Source organism: Camellia sinensis, chromosome 7 (assembly GCF_055761805.1).
Source record: "Camellia sinensis isolate YWXY chromosome 7, ASM5576180v1, whole genome shotgun sequence".
Classification (NCBI taxonomy): domain Eukaryota; kingdom Viridiplantae; phylum Streptophyta; class Magnoliopsida; order Ericales; family Theaceae; genus Camellia; species Camellia sinensis.
In genome coordinates, this window is record NC_138967.1 from 194,401,455 (window position 1) to 194,420,720 (window position 19,266).

Sequence of the window (19,266 nt, forward strand, 5' to 3'; positions counted from 1 at the left end):
TGTCCCTGTAAGCTCGCATTGTGTCTTCCTTGGTATCGAAATCCCCCGTCATCTGACCGACGACGAGCTGGGAGTCGCTGAATACTCGGAGGTGGCTGACCCCAATGTTCTTGGCAAGGTGGAGTCCTGCTATCAATGCCTCATACTCGGCCTCATTGTTGCTTGCTTCAAATAGGAAACAGAGGGCACATTTGAAGTAGTCGCCCTCGGGGGAGGTGAGGATGAGGCCGGCACCACTTCCTTCTCTTCGAGACGAACCATCGACATTGAGAGTCCAAGAATGAGGATCTTCTGGCTCTGTTGGAGTTGGTGGGAGCGGAGGGGTAGTGGTCGGGGTCGGATTGGTGAACTCCAGGATGAAGTCAGCTACAGCCTGTCCCTTGATTGCTGTCCGAGGGCGGTAGGAGATGTCGAACTGGCTGAGTTCTACTGACCATTGCATCAGTCTACATGAGAGTTCTGGTTGCTGCATGACCTTTTTAAGGGGCTGGTCGGTAAGGACCACTATGGAGTGGGCTTGGAAGTATGGGCGGAGACGTCTGGAGGCAATGACCAAGGCCAGGGACAGTTTTTCTAGTAAGGGGTAGTTCTGCTCCGCTCCCCTGATAGCCCGACTGATGTAATAGACCGGCCGTTGGATTGAGCCATCTTCTCTGAGGAGGGCTGCACTGACTGCGGTGCTCGATACTGCTAAGTAGAGGAAGAGGGGCTCGCCCGCGATTGCTTGGGAAAGAAGGGGAGGGTTGGCCATACATTGCTTTAACTGTTGGAAAGCCTCTTCGGATTCAGTTGTCCATTCAAAAGTCTGCCGAAGAACTTTGAAGAAGGGTAGGCACTTATCTGTTGCACGGGAAATGAAGCGGTTGAGGGCCGCCACTCGGCCGGTGAGTCTTTGAACTTCTTTGACCGTCCTAGGCGACTGCATCTCAACCAAGGCCTTGATCTTCTCAGGGTTAGCTTCGATGCCGCGCTGACTGACCATAAAGCCCAAAAATTTTCCAGATCCTACGCCGACGGCGCACTTCTCTGGGTTGAGCTTTATCTGGTACTTGCACAAGGTGGCGAAGGTCTCTCGTAAGTCAGTGAGATGATCGGAGGAGTATTTGCTTTTGACTAGCATGTCATCGACGTAGACTTCCATATTCCGGCCTATTTGGTGATGGAAAACGGCATTAACCAGCCGTTGATAGATGGCCCCGGCATTCTTCAACCCGAACGGCATTACACAATAGTAATAGGTACCTCGGTCGGTAATAAATGATGTGTGTTCCCGATCAGATGTGTGCATCAGGATTTGGTTGTACCCAGAGAAGGCATCCATGAAGCTGAGCATTTGATGACCGGCCGTGGCGTCGACCAGCAAATCTATACGGGGAAGGGGGTAGCTGTCTTTGGGGCAAGCTCGGTTCAGGTCAGAGTAATCGACACAGAGTCGCCATTTGCCATTGTGTTTGCGGACGAGGACCACGTTGGACAACTATCTAGGATAGTTCACATTTTTGATGAATTGGGCCTCGAGGAGCTTGTCAACTTCTGCGGCTATAAGAGTGTTGCGCTCCGGGTGGAAAATGCGTTGCTTCTGGCGGTGGGGTCGAAAGTGGGGTTCGATGCTGAGGCGATGGGTTATGAAGGAGGGGTCAATGCCTGGCATGTCGGAATGGGTCCAGGCGAATACATCTCTGTGTTCGGTCAGGAGAGCGGTGAGGTCGGCCTTGGCTTAGGAAGGTAGTTGGCTGCCGATTTTGGCGGTTTTGATTGGGTTGGTGAGATCAATGTTAACTTCAACAAGTTCCTCCACGGGTTCACCTCTGACCAGTTCGTCCTCGTCTCGGGCGTCAAGCCCTTCGATGATCATGGCCTCTTTTAGCTTGACTTCTTTGAGGGAGGCGACATAGCACTCCCTGGCCACGGTCTGTTCTCCTTTGACAGTTCCGACACCGAGATCAGTAGGAAATTTGATGGCAAGGTGATAGGTGGATGTGATGGCTTGGAAGGCGTTTAGGGCTGTGCGGCCAAGGATGATGTTGTAAGTAGAGGGGCAGTCGACCACAAGAAAGGTGAGCAACTTAGTGGTCTGCCGCGGGTGCTCGCCAATGGTGATAGGTAGATCGATGGAGCCGATGGAGGTCACACGGTCGCCGGTGAAACCAACCAGAGGGGTTTGGAGAGGAGACAAGCTTTTTTTCCCCAATCTTGAGCTGGCGGAAGCAATTGAGGAAGATGATGTCTGAAGAGCTGCCGTTGTCTATGAGGACTCGTCTAACCTTGTAGTTGGAGAGGATGGCGGAAATGACAAGGGGGTCATTATGTGGGTAACGGACTCCTGCACAGTCAGTGTCGGTGAAGGTGATGGGTTCGATCCACTGTTTTGACTGTTTAGGAGGTCGGTCCACCGTCGCCACTGCTTTGTCTGAGCCCTGCCTGATTTTTCTGAGCTCTGCCTTCTGAGCCGAGCGGGATGGTCCCCCGCAAGCAAGGCCGCCTGAAATGACTCTGATTTCTCTGACTGGTGGAGGGGGATTGCCTGGAGACCGAGGCCGTGGTGGTAGGCGATCGTGGCCTTAGTCAGGTGGGACTTGATTGCGGGGTGGTGTGTGTCGGCGATTATTCCTGGGAAGGTCGGTTCGTTGCCTCTGTTGAGGGCGGCTGTCTGTGAATCGGCTGAGGCGGCCCTAGCGTATGAAGGTCTCGATCTGATCTTTGAGGTTAATACACTCGTCGGTGGTATGGCCATGGTCTTGGTGGAAACGACAGTATTTTGACTGATCTTTCCGAGTGGAAGGGTTTCGTGAAGGTAGGGGCCACTTGAGGGGGTAGTCCCGCTGGATCTGATTGAGGACGTGCTCCATGGGAGAGTTGAGTGGTGTGTACCGCTCGAACCGACCGGGCGGTCTGGTCGGAGCCGACCGGTCGGCTCGGTGCGGTCGGTTCTTATAGTGTGGTGTTTGACCATTACACTGGGAGGTCCTGGGTTCTGAGTCTTTCCTCTTGTCTCTGGGGGTTGGATTGTTAGTGATTGGGTCCTGCCGAGCGGCCAGGGAATCTTCGGCATTCATGTACTTCTGGGCTTTGGATAGTAGGGCTGCCATGGTGGTTGGAGGGTTTTTGGAAAGGGAAAAAAGAAAATCGAACGACCGCAGGCCGGCCATGAAAGCCGTGAGGATGACCTTGTCGTCATTCTTCGCTACTTGAAGGGCTTTGGTGTTGAAGCGGGTGACGAAGCTGCGGAGCGACTCCCCCTTGGTCTGGCGAATGTTAAGGAGTTGGGTGGCTGGGCGTCTCTGACGTTGGGCTCCGATAAAATGGCTCAGGAAAGAGTCACTGAGGTATTGAAAGGTGGAGACGGAGTCCGCCGGTAACTGGCTAAACCACAACCGAGCTGATCCCTTCAGTGTCACGGGAAAAGCTCGGCACATGATCTCGTCAGGGAAAGCATGGAGGATCATGAGGGTGTGGTAAGTTTCCAGATGGTCGACTGGATCTGTCGTGCCATTGAAGGAGTCAATGGTAGGCATTTTGAACTTGGCGGGCAATGGTTTGTCGCGGATGGAGGCAACAAAAGGTGAGTTGGCAGTGACTGAGGGCTTGTGTTGAAAGTTCTGCATGACTCCTTGTAGTTGGAGCTTCATAGCTCGGAGTTCAGCGTCCCAGAGGGGAATGTTGTCACCATGGTCGGTCAGTGGAGGCTGGACACTGCTGGCTTCCCCCTCTGGAGCCAGTGCTACGACTGACGGGCGTGGAGGTGGAGGTGGTAGGCTTACATGTGGAGGAGGAGGGGGTTGTAAACCTTCTGGGTTGGGCGGAGGGGGTTATGGAGCAGTGTGGCCCGGGTTCTTTCTTGGTTGGGTGGGATATCTAGAGGTGGAACGGGGGGGTTTCTTTGGAGTAAAGCACTGATCAGGGCCTGGTTTTGCTCGGCCATGCGGTTAATGCTGTTAGTGAGTTCGATGATGTATTGTGGTGGGTTGTTTGGATGGGAAGGGTCTGTTTGATGATCAGCGGTATTATGGTGAGAAGCCATGGACCTAGTCGTGACCATACACCTGGACGGGTGAGAGGAAAAGGTAACGGTGAGAAAAGAGGGCTCCGGCTATAGTGATCACAACTAGCGCACGAATAAACCGCCAGTTCCCACAGACGGCGCCAACTGATAATGCAGTCCGTCCTTAGTGGATGGGTTGGGCTGGTCCAAGCTCCTCAAATTCCGATTCAGGCGGATGACTCCTCCAGATGACCTGCAAACAAGTCCAAAGGGGAACGGGGTAGTCCCCTAGTGAATCCTCCGGCGAGTGAATCAGTAGAGGAAGAAGGAAATATAAAGAGAGAGAGAGATAGAGAGAGGGAGAGATAGAAAAGCTTAACCTTCCTCTTGTCTTCCATTCTTGCTTATATCCTTTGGTAATCATTTCACTGTCTCTTGTGACATGCCTCCTTCCGCCGAAAGCCTGTGCCTTAGCTTACCTTGTTCAGGGTGAGGGGGCTCTGTTCCGACGGGGAGGTGTTGTCGTAATAAATGCTGTGATGGGCTGCATTAATGGTGATGTGTTGTGGCAATAACTCTGCAGATCTTTGTCTGCTGATGTGGCCTGTGTTCCACCTGCCATGTGCCCGAATGCCATTGGCCCTCCATGTCCAGATGGCCTCCAGCTGTCCTGGGCTTTGCCAATCGGGTTACGCTATGGGTCCCAAGCGATGGGTTTGGGGTGGTTTGCTGTGGGCCGTAAGCCTTGTGGGCCTATCCATGTCAGTCTCAAAAACTATCTATAGGTAAATTCTAAATAATTACAAAATAACTAAGAGAAAAGATTTCACTAAATAGACAAACAAATTATCTTGAAAACAAAATTAACAAAAATCTAAAATAACAATCTAAACTAATCCACACAATAATTTGAACAAGCTACCACTAAAGGGTAATGCTAGGGACACCAAATTTTTTACCAAACAAATGACCAAATGTCTCACATGGGTGCGGGGTCCGCAATTTGTGGACCCCACACCCATGTGAGACATTTAGTCATTTATTTAATAGAAAATTTGGGACCTCTAACATTTTCCACCACTAAATCCAAATAATCAACCACTACACTAGCATGAAGACAGCCCCCCCAATTAATTCAACCCACCGAATTAACTTTCCAAGCACACACCATTAAATGAATCATCAATGCTAGCAGCTAGAAATCAAAACCAAACAAAACTAGTAAACACCAGCTGAAAAGTAGCATATCGAAAGAATAGAACAATATCAAAAAATATTATTAATTTTTGAACTTTTTATTAAAATTTTAATTGTTATCAAACAGATTAGGACTGTTCAAAAATCCGTTCAAATCAATAATTCGGACCGAACCAGACCGAATCGTACGATTTGGTTCGGTTCTATTAAAAATTGGTTCGGTTTCGGATTAAGAAATATGAGAACCGTAAAAACGGTTCGGTTAATGGATTTTATGAAAAAATCGCGGTTCGAACCGAACCGAACCGAACGGAATTTAAAAAAATATATATAATATCAAGTTTTATTTTTATTAATTGATTTTTTATAATTTTAATGATATTAGGATGGTATAGATATGTAATATTAAGTAATTCCTTTATATTATTAGTTTTTATCATGAGTTAAATGTAATTAGTTTGAGTAATTATTTTGCTAATATTAACAATTTATTCTTGTAAATAGAAATTTTTGGAACCGTAAACCAAACCGAAACCGATCCGTTTTTTCGGTTTGGTTCTGGTCCGGTTTTACAATTATAACGGTCTGGTCTGGTTCTCAAAATCACAGAACCGTTAGGATCGGTTCGGTTTTTGAATTTTTTCAGAACCGAACCAATCCGGACCGTGTACACCCCTGAAATAGATTATTAAATACTCATTCAGCTTTCAAAAATTAAATATAATATATAAAAATATATTATAATCAGTATAAAATCAAATTAAATATTTTTAATAAATCAGTTGAGTCTCATACTTTACTAAGGAAGTATTCTAACAATTCTCCTTCTATCGACTTAGGTGGAGACATCAATTATACTTGTCAAAGTTCAACACTTCAAATGTTTGTTCCTCGACTGAGTCTTTGTTAACATATTCGAAATATTATCATCTATGTGAACCTTTTTGAGTTGTAACAATTTCAAATATAATACATTACGAATCCAATGGTATCTCACATTAATGTGTTTTTAATCTCGAATAAAAAATAGAATTTTTACTAAAATGAATAGCACTTCACTATCATAATAAACCACATATCTTTCTTTCTTTAAACTCTACTCTTGCAAAAAAATTTCAACCATAACTCTTCCTTGCAAGCTTTTATAATGGCGATAAATTCAGTTTCGATAGTTGAGAGAGCAACACATTTTTGTAATTTAAATTGCCATATTACAGCTTTCCCTACAAAAATGATCAAATATCTCAAAGTAAATTTCTTAAAGCCAACATCACCGGTCATGACGGAATCTGTGAACCCATTAAGCATCAGCTTACTATTCCCAAAACAAAAACACACCTTCGAAGTCCGTCGAAGATACCTTAAAATCCATTTCACTGTTGCCCAATATTCTTTACCCGGATTAGAGAGAGAACGACTCATCACATCAACGGCGTGAGTAGTATCTAGCTTTGTACAAACCATGGTGTACATCAAAGAACTAATTACTGAAGCATAATGAATTTTTAGCATCTTTTCCTTGTCTTTTTCATTTGTAGGATATTGATTTAAACTAAACTTGAAGTGACTTGCAAGTGAACAACCAACCAGCTTTACTTTATCCATGTTGAATCTATTAAGAACTTTCTTAATGTACCTTTGTTGAGACAACCAAATCAGCCTTTTTTTGCAATCACAGACAATTTTCATATCAAGTATTTGCTTTACCGGCTCCAAATCTTTTATAGCAAATGATTTGTTTAACTCTAACTTTAACTTGTTAATTATGGAAGAATCTTGACCTACAATTAATTGTCATCAACATAAAGCAAAAGAATAATAAATTTGTCATCCAGATTTTTTTCCACAAACATACAATGGTCCAAAGTGATTTTAGAAAAACCATTATTTATCATGAAAGAGTATTTTTTTGTACTATTATCGCAACACTTGCTTGAGATCATACACATTTTTCTTCAATTTGCAAACAAATTTTTTGTTCTTTTTCTTTACAAAACCCTCCGGTTGCTCCATGTAAATTTGCTCTTTAAGGTAGCCATGAAGACATGTGGTCTTCACATCAAGTTGCTCAACTTCAAGATTTATACTTGCGGCCATGCTAAGTACAACCTGAATAGAAGTCATCTTCACAAATAGCGAGAAAATTTCATCAAAATCAACACATTTCTTTTACCCAAAGCCTTTAACAACAAGACATGCCTTGTACCTTAGATTCTTGCCATCATTCTTCAATTTGAAGATTTATTTATTTTTCAGAATTTTCCTCCCCTTAGGTAACTTCACCAAATCATAAGTGTGGTTTTCAAGTAAGGAATTATTTTCCTCTTCCATGGTCTTTTTCCAATCACCTCTTTCTGCATGCTCAATTGCTTCTTGGTAGCTCTCAGGCTCCCCTTGATTGGATATTTACACAAATTCAATGGGAGGCTATTTTTTCGAAGATTGTCGGTCCCTTGTAGATTTCCTCAACTCAAGTTGTGGTGGCAATTCTTGAGTTGGATGTTCTTCCTCAATTTCGAGGTTAACTTTATTAGGAATAACATCATTCTTTACATCTTCAATAGGTGGCTGCACATCTTCCCCATTTTCATCATCCACCGAAAATGAAAGAGATGGATCAATATTAATGAGATCACTGGTTTTTGGCCTCGATTGATCACCTTTGCCTAAGTCTTCAATTGTTTGGTCTTCAAAGAACATAATATCACGGTTTTGAATAACTTTCTTATCGACTGGATCTCACAATCTATAACCAAACTCATCACGCCCATATCCAAGAAAAATGTATTATCTTGACTTGTTATCAAGCTTGGAGCTTTCATCATTCAGAATGTGAATAAATGACAGGAAACCAAACTCTATCAAATTCTCATAAGACATATCTTTGTCAGTCTAAACTCTTTCAGGAACGTCACCATTCAAAGGATAGGAATGAGACAATTTGATCACGTCAACCATTGTCCTCATTGCCTCGCCCCAAAAGGATCTTGGCAATTTAGCATGTGAAAGCAAACATATTGTTCTTTCCACAATGGTACGGTTCATCCTGTTGACAACACCATTTTGTTGAATAGTCTTCTTAATTGTCTTTTGATGCCGAATACCTTGATTGCGACAATACTCATCAAATGGCCTAATGTATTCACCACCATTGTCTGTTAGGATGCACTTCAATTTCCGTCCCGTTTCTCTTTTAACTATGACCTGAAAATGCTTAAACATATCTTGAATTTGATATTTAGTTTTTAGTGCAAAGCCTAAACTTTTCTTGAATAATCATCAATGAAAGTAATAAAATAAAATGCACCACTATATGTTGTAACTTTCAAAGGATCACAAACATCCCAGTGAATCAACTCCAAAATATTTTCTTTTCTACAAGTAATATTTTTGTGAAAAGAAACTCTATATTGTTTACCCTTCCAGCAATGAACACAAGTTTTAAGATGCGTATCTTTCAGACTGGATAGAAACTCTTTCTTGAACAAAACTTGCAGCCCCTTTTTACTCATGTGCCCAAGCCGCTTAAATTCAGTAAAAGTATTATCCTCAAGTGCATTGACAACACATTTACAAATTTTTTCTTGCATCGAATAAAGTGTGCTAGTCTTGTTGCACTTAGCCATCACCAAAGAACCTTTGTGAGTTTCCATTTTCCATCACCAAATTTGTTGTCGTAACTTTCATTATCTAACTTCTTGGTAGAAATCAAATTGAGGCGAATGTCACAAACATGCCTTACATCTTTAAACAACAACTTGCAATCCAAATTTGTTTCCAAGCAAACATCATCCATGTCAACAATCTTGGACAAACCTTCATTTCTCATTCGAACACAACCATAATCTCCTTTTGTGTAGAAAGTGAAAAATCAACTCGAGAAGTCACATAAAAATAAACACTGGAATCTTGGCCCATAAAATTGACACAATCATCTTCACAAACAACTATGAGATCACCATCGATAGTAATTGCCATTGTGTCTTCTTACTTCTTATCCACACTTTTGTCACGCCTTTTCCCCTTATTCTTGAGTTTCGGCATTCCCGCTTCATGTGCTCTTTCTCATGGCAATAATGACACTCAATGTGTTTCTTTGAAAAATAACCATCCCTTGATTTGTCATGGCTTTGATCGCGACTATGAGAAGTTTTACTCCTCTCCTTTGTTTTGCTTTGACCTCTCATAACAAATACCTCCAAATGAGAAGAAGCCGTTGATTTTTTTATTGTCTCTTCATATAACAAGCTACTAGTGACTTGGCTCATTGTGACAACTCCATCGGGCACCGAATTACTAACTGTCACAACCAAAGTCTCCTTACTTTCAAACAAAGAACTAAGTAGCATTAAAACTTGTAACTCATCATAAAAAAAATAATTTTCACAGAAGCAAGTTGGTTAATAATACTCTTTATTTCATTCAAATGTTCCAAAATGGGCTTGCCATTTTTATATTTTAAATTAATCAACTTTCAAAACAGAAAAGCTTTTTGTGTCTGATTTTCTATCATAAAGACCTTCTAATTTTTTTCATAAATTATGTACCGAAGTTTCAATAGAAACATGATGAAACACACTGTCATCAATCTATTGACGGATAACACCAACGACTTTTCGATTAACCCTTTTCCATTCATCATCTTTCATACCCTCGAGTTTGCCACTATCACCCTCAATGGGTCCATACAAATTTTTACAAAATAATAGGTCTTTTATTTTAGTTTTTCAAGTTATCTAATTGCTTTAATCGAAGCTAGACATACGACCCACATTCCTCTCCACTAATTTATACAAATAAACGAATCCAAATAAACTGTAAGTTTTGATACCAGTTGTTAGGGAAAATAGATGATTTCTCACAAGTAAATCAATCAATGAAAACAAAAATAATGTGTAAAAATTAAATCAATAATGACACAAGAATTTTTACTTGGTTCCTTCAATGTGAGGTATGTCCACACGGCCGAAATTTGATTCTACTATCAACCAAGGATTTTTCAAACGATTACAAATAAGACACGAATAGTCTTACAAATCGCCCATAGGTAAATTTCAAATAATTACAAAATAATTATGAAGAAAGATCTCACCAAATAGACGAACAAATTATCTTCAAAACAAAATTAAAAAAGACCTAAAATAACAATCCAAACTGGTCCACACAATAACTTGAACAAGCTACCACTAAATCCAAATAATCAACCATAGTACTAGCATGAACCCAACACCCAAATTAATTCAAGCCACAGAATTAATTTTCCAAGCACACGCCACCGAATGGATCATCAATGTTGGCAACTAGAAATTGAAATCAAAGAAAATTAACAAGCACTAGCCAAAAAGTAGCACACCGAAATAGCAAAAAATAATAAAAAAATATTATTAATTCTTGAACTTTTTATTAAAATTTTAACTGTTACTAAACAAATTATTAAATATTCATTAAACTTTCAAAATCAGATATAATATATAAAAGTATATTATAACTAATACCAAATTAAATAAAATATTTTTAATAAATCAATTAAATCTCATACTCCACTAAAAATATATACCCAACATATACTCCATTGAAGTGCACCATCAAACAACTTTTAATTATTAACAAATCGTTTTCATAAGCATCTTCACCAAACTCTCATATTCATGTGGTTGTTTATTTTCTTCCCACATGACCCAGTTGGTTTTGTGACTTGAAAAAGTGTTTGATTCCATTTTGTCATCTTGTTAAGTCACACATCAGTTGTCGAATCCCTATATTCATTAAAAATGTTTGGGAGCACTAATTAGTGTTCCCACTAATTATGTGGTAGTGGGTCCCGTCATTAATAATGTGATGTTTTAGTTTTGGAGTTGTATTTTTTTTTATTTTTTATTTTTTAATGCATTAGTGCTATTAGTAGTGATATTTTTAGTAGGATGAATCATTGCTGATATTCATTAGCTTGTTTCCAAATAACATACGAACAACTCCAGTGATTCATGTTATTATAATATTGTGGTTGCTATAATTTAACAATAAATAGTAATAAATTGTTAAATTATAATAATAGTATTCTAATAGTTATTTGTCATTTTGGAAAATCTTCTCAGACCATTTCAACAAACGCACTAGATGACGGGCTGGATGTCCGGTGGACCAATTTCTACGTTTCTTGGACACGGATAATAGCTGCCAAAGATTGTGTCAAATTTGATATAAACTTTGATATTTCTCAAATATAGTAGCTGCTATAAAGTGCCGTTGGAGTAGATTGTTTTTGTAGAGCTGCCAAATTACGACAATAGCAGTTCCAATGACAAGCCATTAGAGCTGCTCTTAGATCCAAATTTTAGCATATCCACATTAAAATTATTTGCTAACTAATTTATGCATAAGAAGACTAGTGGCATTTTCTAATAAGACGATCGTGCTTAAAGATTTTTATTATTTTACATTTAAATACTTTATCTATTATATTGCTAGAAGTATGTATATATTGAAGGAGATTATTGCATACCTGAGATGGTATTAGCATAACCTCGACCGTGAGTGATTAAGATAATAAAAATTATCATATTTATGTAGTATTAGACAATATAAGAGGATAATCATTTTTAATTGATGAAGAAACTGAAATTTATCAAATTTTTAAAGATAGTTGAAGAGTTTGACTAGAAGTGAACCCAAAGAAGAGTTGTATGGGCACATCCAATTAGGAGTGGGGCGGTGTGCTTTTCTCCATCTATTTTTAGGCTGATGGCTATGCTCACAGCTCACATCATATAGAAAAGAAAGAATAAAAAAAATTATTAGATATTTTTGAAGTATTGCGTAATATTGTCTATATGATATTTTTTAGTCAATACTTTGGCTTCGTTTGGAAAGTTACTATTTTAGTAGGTTATTTTAGTTTTTGACTATTTTAGTAGGCTAAAATTTTTGTGTTTAGGAAAATGATTGGATTTTTTTGTAGTTGTATGTGATGTTTGTGAGAGAAAAAGTGAAATGATTATGGGTTTGATGTGATATTTTGTCTTATTAGCTATTTTAGCCTATTTTGTCTTTTTGTGAATTTTAGCCTAAATTAGACTATTTTTTTTCTTGCCAAACACCCTCTTTATTATCTATTAATTATCTAATAAAAGTGAGATAACATATTATACTTATAATTTTTTTTATTACGTGATTGGTTTCAAATATTACGTAAGTAATATCTTGTGATAATATTTTAAGATTGATGAATAATTAAATAAACTAGTAGACCCATGTTAGATAAAGTGTGTATGAAAAGTTGTTTTGATAGTAGAATCCAAAATTTTGATAAGTTTTCGTAGACTGGGGGATAAAAAGGGCAGAGAATATATGATTGATTGGTGAGCGGTGAAGGAGAAGAGAGAAGGAGACCAACAACAGAGTCACATTCCATTAATGAATAACTTCAATGTTGCTCTTAGTCATGAGGAGGTGGAGGAGCCTCTCAAAAGAACTGGTAATTAATCTCTCTCTCTCTCTCACTCTCTCAAGTCTTAATTAATTACCCAACTTTTTTAGTTGTAGTTTCTATATATCATGTTTTGCTTAAACAAGGTTTTCCATTAATTGGAACTTTCCTTTCTTCTCCTAAAAAGAAGATAGTTGATGAAAATGTTTTCTCATATAGTTTCAACTCGATTCGGTGATAAGAAATGGTGAAGAAGATCTTAGTTAGACACAGGTGTTGTGTCAATCAAACACTCTTTGTTCTTTGAGGCTTAAGTCAGCGAATTTTGAATAGAATAAATTTAGAAAGAAATAGTGAAACAAAGAGTTCAGAATAAATTCAATTGCACTTTTGCCAATCATTTAGAAAGAAATAGTGAAACAAAGAGTTCAGAATAAATTCAATTGCACTTTTGCCAATCATTTGTCTACATGTAGGGCTGCAAATGAGTTGAGTCAATTTTTTAAATGTTCAAAGTTCGTTTATTAAGAATTAGTCGAGCTCAAGTTCGAATTGAGCTCTACTCGAGTTTCAAAAATCGAGTTCGAGCTCAGTTCGTCAAATATTTGTTGAACGCGAATTCGGCTCGAGGTCGCTCAATTAGATAAATGAGCTGAGTTCGAGCTTGAGGTCGAGCTCGAGTTTGAAAAAAAAAACAAATTTAAATTTATTTATTTATTAAGATAAAAAAATTACAAAATTATGAGTAAAATTTATAATAATACTTATATTAATAATAAATTTCATCAATCAAATATGTAAATTTACACAAACACCAAACATAAATAAAAAATAAAATAGATTATTGAAAATTTATTTAATAGATTATTAAAAATAAATATTTATTTATTTATTTTTATGTTCACGAACCTTGTCGAGTTGAGCTTAGGACTACTTGAGTTTGGCTCAATTAATAAACGAGCCTAAAAATCAAGCTCGAACTCGTTCATTTAGTAAACGAGTTAAGCTCAAACAAGCTTTAAATTAGTCGAGTTTGAGTTGTTCATGAACAGTTCGGTTTGTTTGTAACCCTATTAACATATATCACAACATTAATTTATTAAAAAACAAATAATGAAGATTGTTGGTGGATTTTAATTATTAATTGGTTTAATAATCTTTTAATAAAGAGTTTTCACATGGTTACATGTGTGAGATTTGGTGTGGGAGGTTCATGGAACTTCATTCTGAAATTAGTCAATGGGTAAATGAGAGGATCCCCACAATAACTAGATAAAATAAGTTGTAAAGTGTCTTGTTAGATTTTAAATAAGCCCCTATATATAGAGATTAAACACAGAATGAGACATAATAATGTCTTATATCTTATTTTGTGTTTAGCTTTTATATTTCTAATAATACTGAGTGGACATAGATATAACTTGCAAGATTAGATCAAGCTCACATAAGCGGGAAAAAAATAAGTGGAGGGTGTCTTTCCAAATTTAGGAGCTATGCATCACTCCATTATTTCACCAATTTAGGACCCATTTCTAATTTCTTAGCTGTTTGTACGTGTAATACGACAGATTAGTTGGGTTACAGTATATAAAAGACAAAGTCAAAAATTTTCAGATAGCTTGAATTTCTTTCTATGCCCAATTACTTTCTATCTCTAATTTTGTATACACCTCATAATATGGGAGTTGTTTGAAATGATATAAATAAATATATTTTTTAATTTTTTATAAAAAAATATTATGTTAAATAGTGCCTAATATTATAATTTTAAGTTATTTATTTATTTATTTGTAACACTAATAAATTTATTTTTTTAATTTTTTTTTAATTTTTGTGTACTATTCTATTAGGAACGGTATGGACAGCAATTGCACATGTAATAACAGGGGTAATAGGGGCAGGAGTACTGTCCCTTGCATGGAGCACGGCTCAGCTAGGGTGGGTCGGTGGTCCACTCACTATGCTGGTCTTTGCTGCCATCACCATTGTTTCAGCAGACCTTCTCTGTGATTGCTACAGATCTCCTGATCCTGAATATGGCCCCACCAGGAGCAAATCCTACGTGGAAGCTGTTAAATTGTATTTAGGTCAGTGCTTTTCTCTGCTAATATTTCAATTTTATTTATTAAAATAAAATTACCAAATCAACGGTTATTACATAAGAAATCCACTTGAAATCAAGGCATCATTGGGCGCGGGTCGGTTGCGGTCACGGAACTTTCAATCTGTCATCCGTCCGTCAGATTGGCGGATTGGAAAAAATCAATCCGCATCCGTTTGTCAATCCGGTGGATGTGGATTGAGCGGATTGACGGTTTGGCGGTTTAAAATTTTATAAATTTTCAACATAATTCAACTTGTGCACTTCCTCAAAAAAAAAAAAAAAGAAGAGAATAAAGTATTACAGTTAATGACTTAAAAAAATACTACAATTACTGTATGCCTCATCCAAAGTAAGAAAGTTTGAAACTTTAGAATATCACAATCAGTGTATGCCTCATCCACATACTACAATCACAGCATGTCTCATCCACATAAAGTATTGCAATCCGTGATTCTTAAAATATAAAACAATTCAAACCACTAAAAGTATGAACAAAGCAGTAGTAGAGATTGTATGTCTCTGTGTTGTTACATCTATATCTGTTTTTGAAAACAAAAATCGATCAGCATATATCATATTTTCTATTTATTATTTTTAGAGATAGATTTAAAAACAAAAAAATATAGATAAATAATACGTTTATTTTTTTCAATTCAAAAAAGATATTCAAGTTGAAAACTTTTTTTTACAGAATATTTAATTTTTTTTAATTGAAAACACAAACAGAATATTTAAACAAACTGAAAACACAAAGTCTTATAAATTACTAGGGGTGTTCGCGTTTTGGCGGTTCGATTGCGGCCAAAGGAATCTCAAATCCGCCATCTGTTCGTCAGATTGGCGGATTAGAGAAAATCAATCTGCAACCGTCCGTTCGTCATCACACATCCGTCCAAAATGTGGCGGATCAGTTCGGTTTTGGCGGATCCGTATATCCGCTGCTCACCCCTTTGTGGGCTTGATCCTACATTAATCAATTTTTTTTTATTTTTTTTTTATTTTTTTTTTCTCCAGATTTTGGGATGGGGTTAAAATGTTAATTTCTTGTATGAATATTCAAAATTGCATAGACTAATCAAATTTTATTTTGTGCAGTTTGAGAAAGTTGAAGTAAAATTATATAGATTTAGAGAGCTAATATATATATATATATATATATTTTTTATATTATAATAAATGCTTAAAATTGCATTGAACTAATCAAGATTTCGAAAATTTTCCCACCTGGCCTTGGCCCCTTTATGTTCACCAATTTTCGTAGCATAACTGAAGGTGATATTAACTATAATGGCTTTGTGGTATCAAATAGTTTTAAATAAAGTCCAGTCAGGCGGTTTAGTTGTTTAAGTGAAAAATCTCAACTCACTTGTTTGGTTAGTAAGAGATCATGTGCAAAAATGACAGTGTTGTGCCCAATATTCATTCTTAACAAACCCCGCCCCACCCCCCCCCCCCCCCCCCCCCCCCTCTTCCAAAAAAAAAAAACAAAAAAACAAAAATTGAGTAAATCCCAAACCACCACATTCTACTGAGGTTAATTTTCTGGGATAAATTGTTATTTTTATTGAAAAAGGCATAAGAGAGGATGAATTTGTAATTGTTTTTTCAGGAGAGAACAGCAAAAGAATAAGTGGACTGTTTTTGCAGGAATGCATGTATGGGTGTGGAGTCGCCTATGTTATTACCTCCGCAGCTAGTGTTAGGTACGCTATTTTGTCCATGTGTATAGAATCTGATTATAGAATTATACATAACTCATGTATGAGAGTTGTGTTACAACTTTCATTTTTTTGTTTTGTTTTGTTTTTTTTTTGAAGTCCCTTTGTATTTATTTAAATGGGTATATGAAATTACAGAGCAATTCAGAAATCAAACTGTTATCACAAAGAAGGGCACGAGGCTTCATGTGACTATGGGGATACAGTGTATATGGTGCTATTTGGAGTAGTACAGATTGTAGCGTCACAGATTCCAGATTTCCACAACATGGCATGGCTCTCTTTTGTTGCAGCAATCATGTCCTTCTTTTACGCTTCCATTGGCTTTGTACTTGGCTTTGCAACTGTCATTAGTATGCCTTCAAATTCTCCTCCCCCCCCCAATTTTTTTTTTTTTAAGATATGATATGAATTATATATATTGTGGGGCTATTTTTACTTTGATTAGAGTAGGATATAATACGGAATCAAATGAGACTGATTTCTTTTTGACCATTGGATGAAGGATGAACTTATATCTGGTGATAGAGGACAAGCAATATCCCACTCTTTTGAGGGATATAATATCTGAACTCCTTATATACAGAGGAACCAAATATGGGATATAGAGAGGCAAAAAAACTTGTAAATCCCATTAGATTTTATATCTAGTCAAACACTTATATCCCCATCGATATACCCAGCCAGGGCCAAAAGGTCTTGTGCAAACATGCATTTAAGAGGGTGAACTTTGAGACTAGCTATAATTCGGACATCTTGGGTTCGATTCTCGTTAATGTCTTCTGAGCGTAATTGATACTTGTGATTTGTTGATAATTTTAAATATCCGAGATTTAGTCTATAGGGCAAGTTTAGAAAACCTTGCCTGGGAAGCAACTCCCTTAAAAATAGTAAAAGTCGACATAATTTTGAATTTCAACTAGAAATGAAGCTAATCTCTTATAAATTATAAAATTTAATCCCAAATCCCTTGATTTGAAATCAACTTATCCAAACGGTTTCTTGCTTTTGAAATTGCAGAAAATAAGAAGATCATGGGGAGCATTGGAGGAGTCCCAGCAGGCACTGCAACTAAGAAATTGTGGTTGGTCTTTCAAGCACTTGGAGATGTTGCTTTTGCCTATCCATATACAATGATTCTTTTAGAAATACAGGTATAGTTTATTCTCTCCGTTTGATAAATTTCACACTTCTATATGTTTCAAGAATTTTTAAAAAAGAAAAATATGTAAAATTGAATGCAATGAAAAGGATACTTTGAAGTCGCCTCCGCCAGAAAACCGAGCCATGAAGAAGGCCTCCATGTCTGCAATCTTTATCACCACCTTCTTCTACCTCTGTTGTGGATGCTTCGGATACGCAGCCTTCGGGGATAAAACACCTGGAAACCTCTTGTCAGGATTCGGATTCTATGAGCCCTTCTGGCTCATTGATTTCGCTAATGCTTGCATTATTCTACATCTAGTTGGAGGATATCAGGTATATAAACATTGTTTCATTTCAATTTTGATGATGTTACTTTATCTTCGCTGCAGAGATATAATAACATCATGATGTTAGCATAGGAATGCAATATCTTTGTCATTGCTCTGCTTACATATTCGCCATCACAGATGCTTACTACGGCCATTCACATTCATTTGTTAGGTATACAGTCAGCCAGTGTTTGCAATTGCAGAAAGATGGTTTGGTAAGAAGTATCCAAACAGCGGATTTGTGAACAATTTCTACAACTTCAAGCTCCCATTGTTGCCGGGTTTTCAGTTGAATCCGCTTAGGCTATGTTTTCGGACATTTTATGTTATATCAACCACCGTAATTGCAGTGATCTTCCCTTACTTTAACCAAGTTTTGGGAGTGTTAGGGGCACTAAACTTTTGGCCCTTGGCAATATATTTCCCTGTGGAAATGTACCTTGTGCAGAAGAAGATTGGGGCTTGGACTACAAAGTGGATTGTTCTTCAAACTTTTAGCATTGTTTGCTTGATTGTCTCAATACTGGCCTTGATTGGGTCAGTTGAAGGACTTATAAGGGCAAAACTGAGCTAAGGAAAATGTTTTTTTTTTTTTTTTTTTTTTTTTTACTTCAGAATTTTCATACAGTATCATTCATCAGAATAGTGTGTTAGTGATATTTTTGATATTACAGTGTTTGGGATTTTTGTTTTAATGTGATAGGCACTTAAGTTTGTTATTGCATTCTATATGTATTTTTTGAAATCTATAACGTGCATATGTAAAAAGAGCACATTTTAAGAAATGTTACGCTATTTCATCATGTGTGTTATGTCATTTTGTAATAAAAGTTAAAACTAAAGTTATTAGCCATTGTAGTAATATTTGTTCTTGATAAGATAAAGCAAAGGATTTGCTATAAGTGCAATTTTTTGAATAATTTTTCAAGGTAAATTATATTGACACCTCCTGAAATTTATATTTATTACAATTCTCTCCCTCATCTTTTGAAAATTACGTCTCCCCCCTGAAGTTTAAAGTTTCATTACAGATTTTTCCCTCAGTAATTTAATTTTTTTAAATACCAATTTTGCCCTCACTGGGTAAATTACATTGACACCCCTCACATTTTAGAAATTACAATCCACTCCCTAAGGTTTAAAGTAGCATTACCAATTACCCCTTTGTTAGTATTAGTTGGAAAAAAAAAATTAATTGGAAAAAAAATTTTGTTAGTAAAATTTTTAAATTTTTGTTTAAAAACCAACGTAAACTCATTTTTTGAATTTACGTTTTTTCCTCAAATTTACAAACTGAGACAACCATTTATAAACCAAAAAAATTATCAAATAAGTTTTTATGACAGTTTTTAAAATTTTTGTAA

General features: G+C 37.3%; 1 protein-coding gene across 2 annotated transcripts; it reads left to right on the forward strand.

The window, feature by feature from the left end:
- The first annotated feature begins 11,946 nt into the window (after window positions 1-11,946).
- LOC114308421 (putative amino acid permease 7) lies at window positions 11,947-18,705 on the forward strand. Of its 2 annotated transcripts, XM_082881712.1 has the most exons (7): window positions 11,947-12,653; window positions 14,456-14,692; window positions 16,319-16,412; window positions 16,566-16,780; window positions 17,448-17,581; window positions 17,679-17,906; window positions 18,075-18,705. In XM_082881712.1, exons 1-7 carry the CDS (start codon window positions 12,593-12,595, stop codon window positions 18,474-18,476), a joined length of 1,371 nt encoding a protein of 456 aa, XP_082737838.1. In that variant the 5' UTR covers window positions 11,947-12,592; the 3' UTR covers window positions 18,477-18,705. The 2 variants fall into 2 exon arrangements, with proteins under 2 accessions (XP_082737838.1, XP_082737839.1); XM_082881713.1 differs by lacking the exon at window positions 14,456-14,692 and having other exon boundaries at window positions 12,444-12,653.
- Window positions 18,706-19,266: the final 561 nt, after the last annotated feature.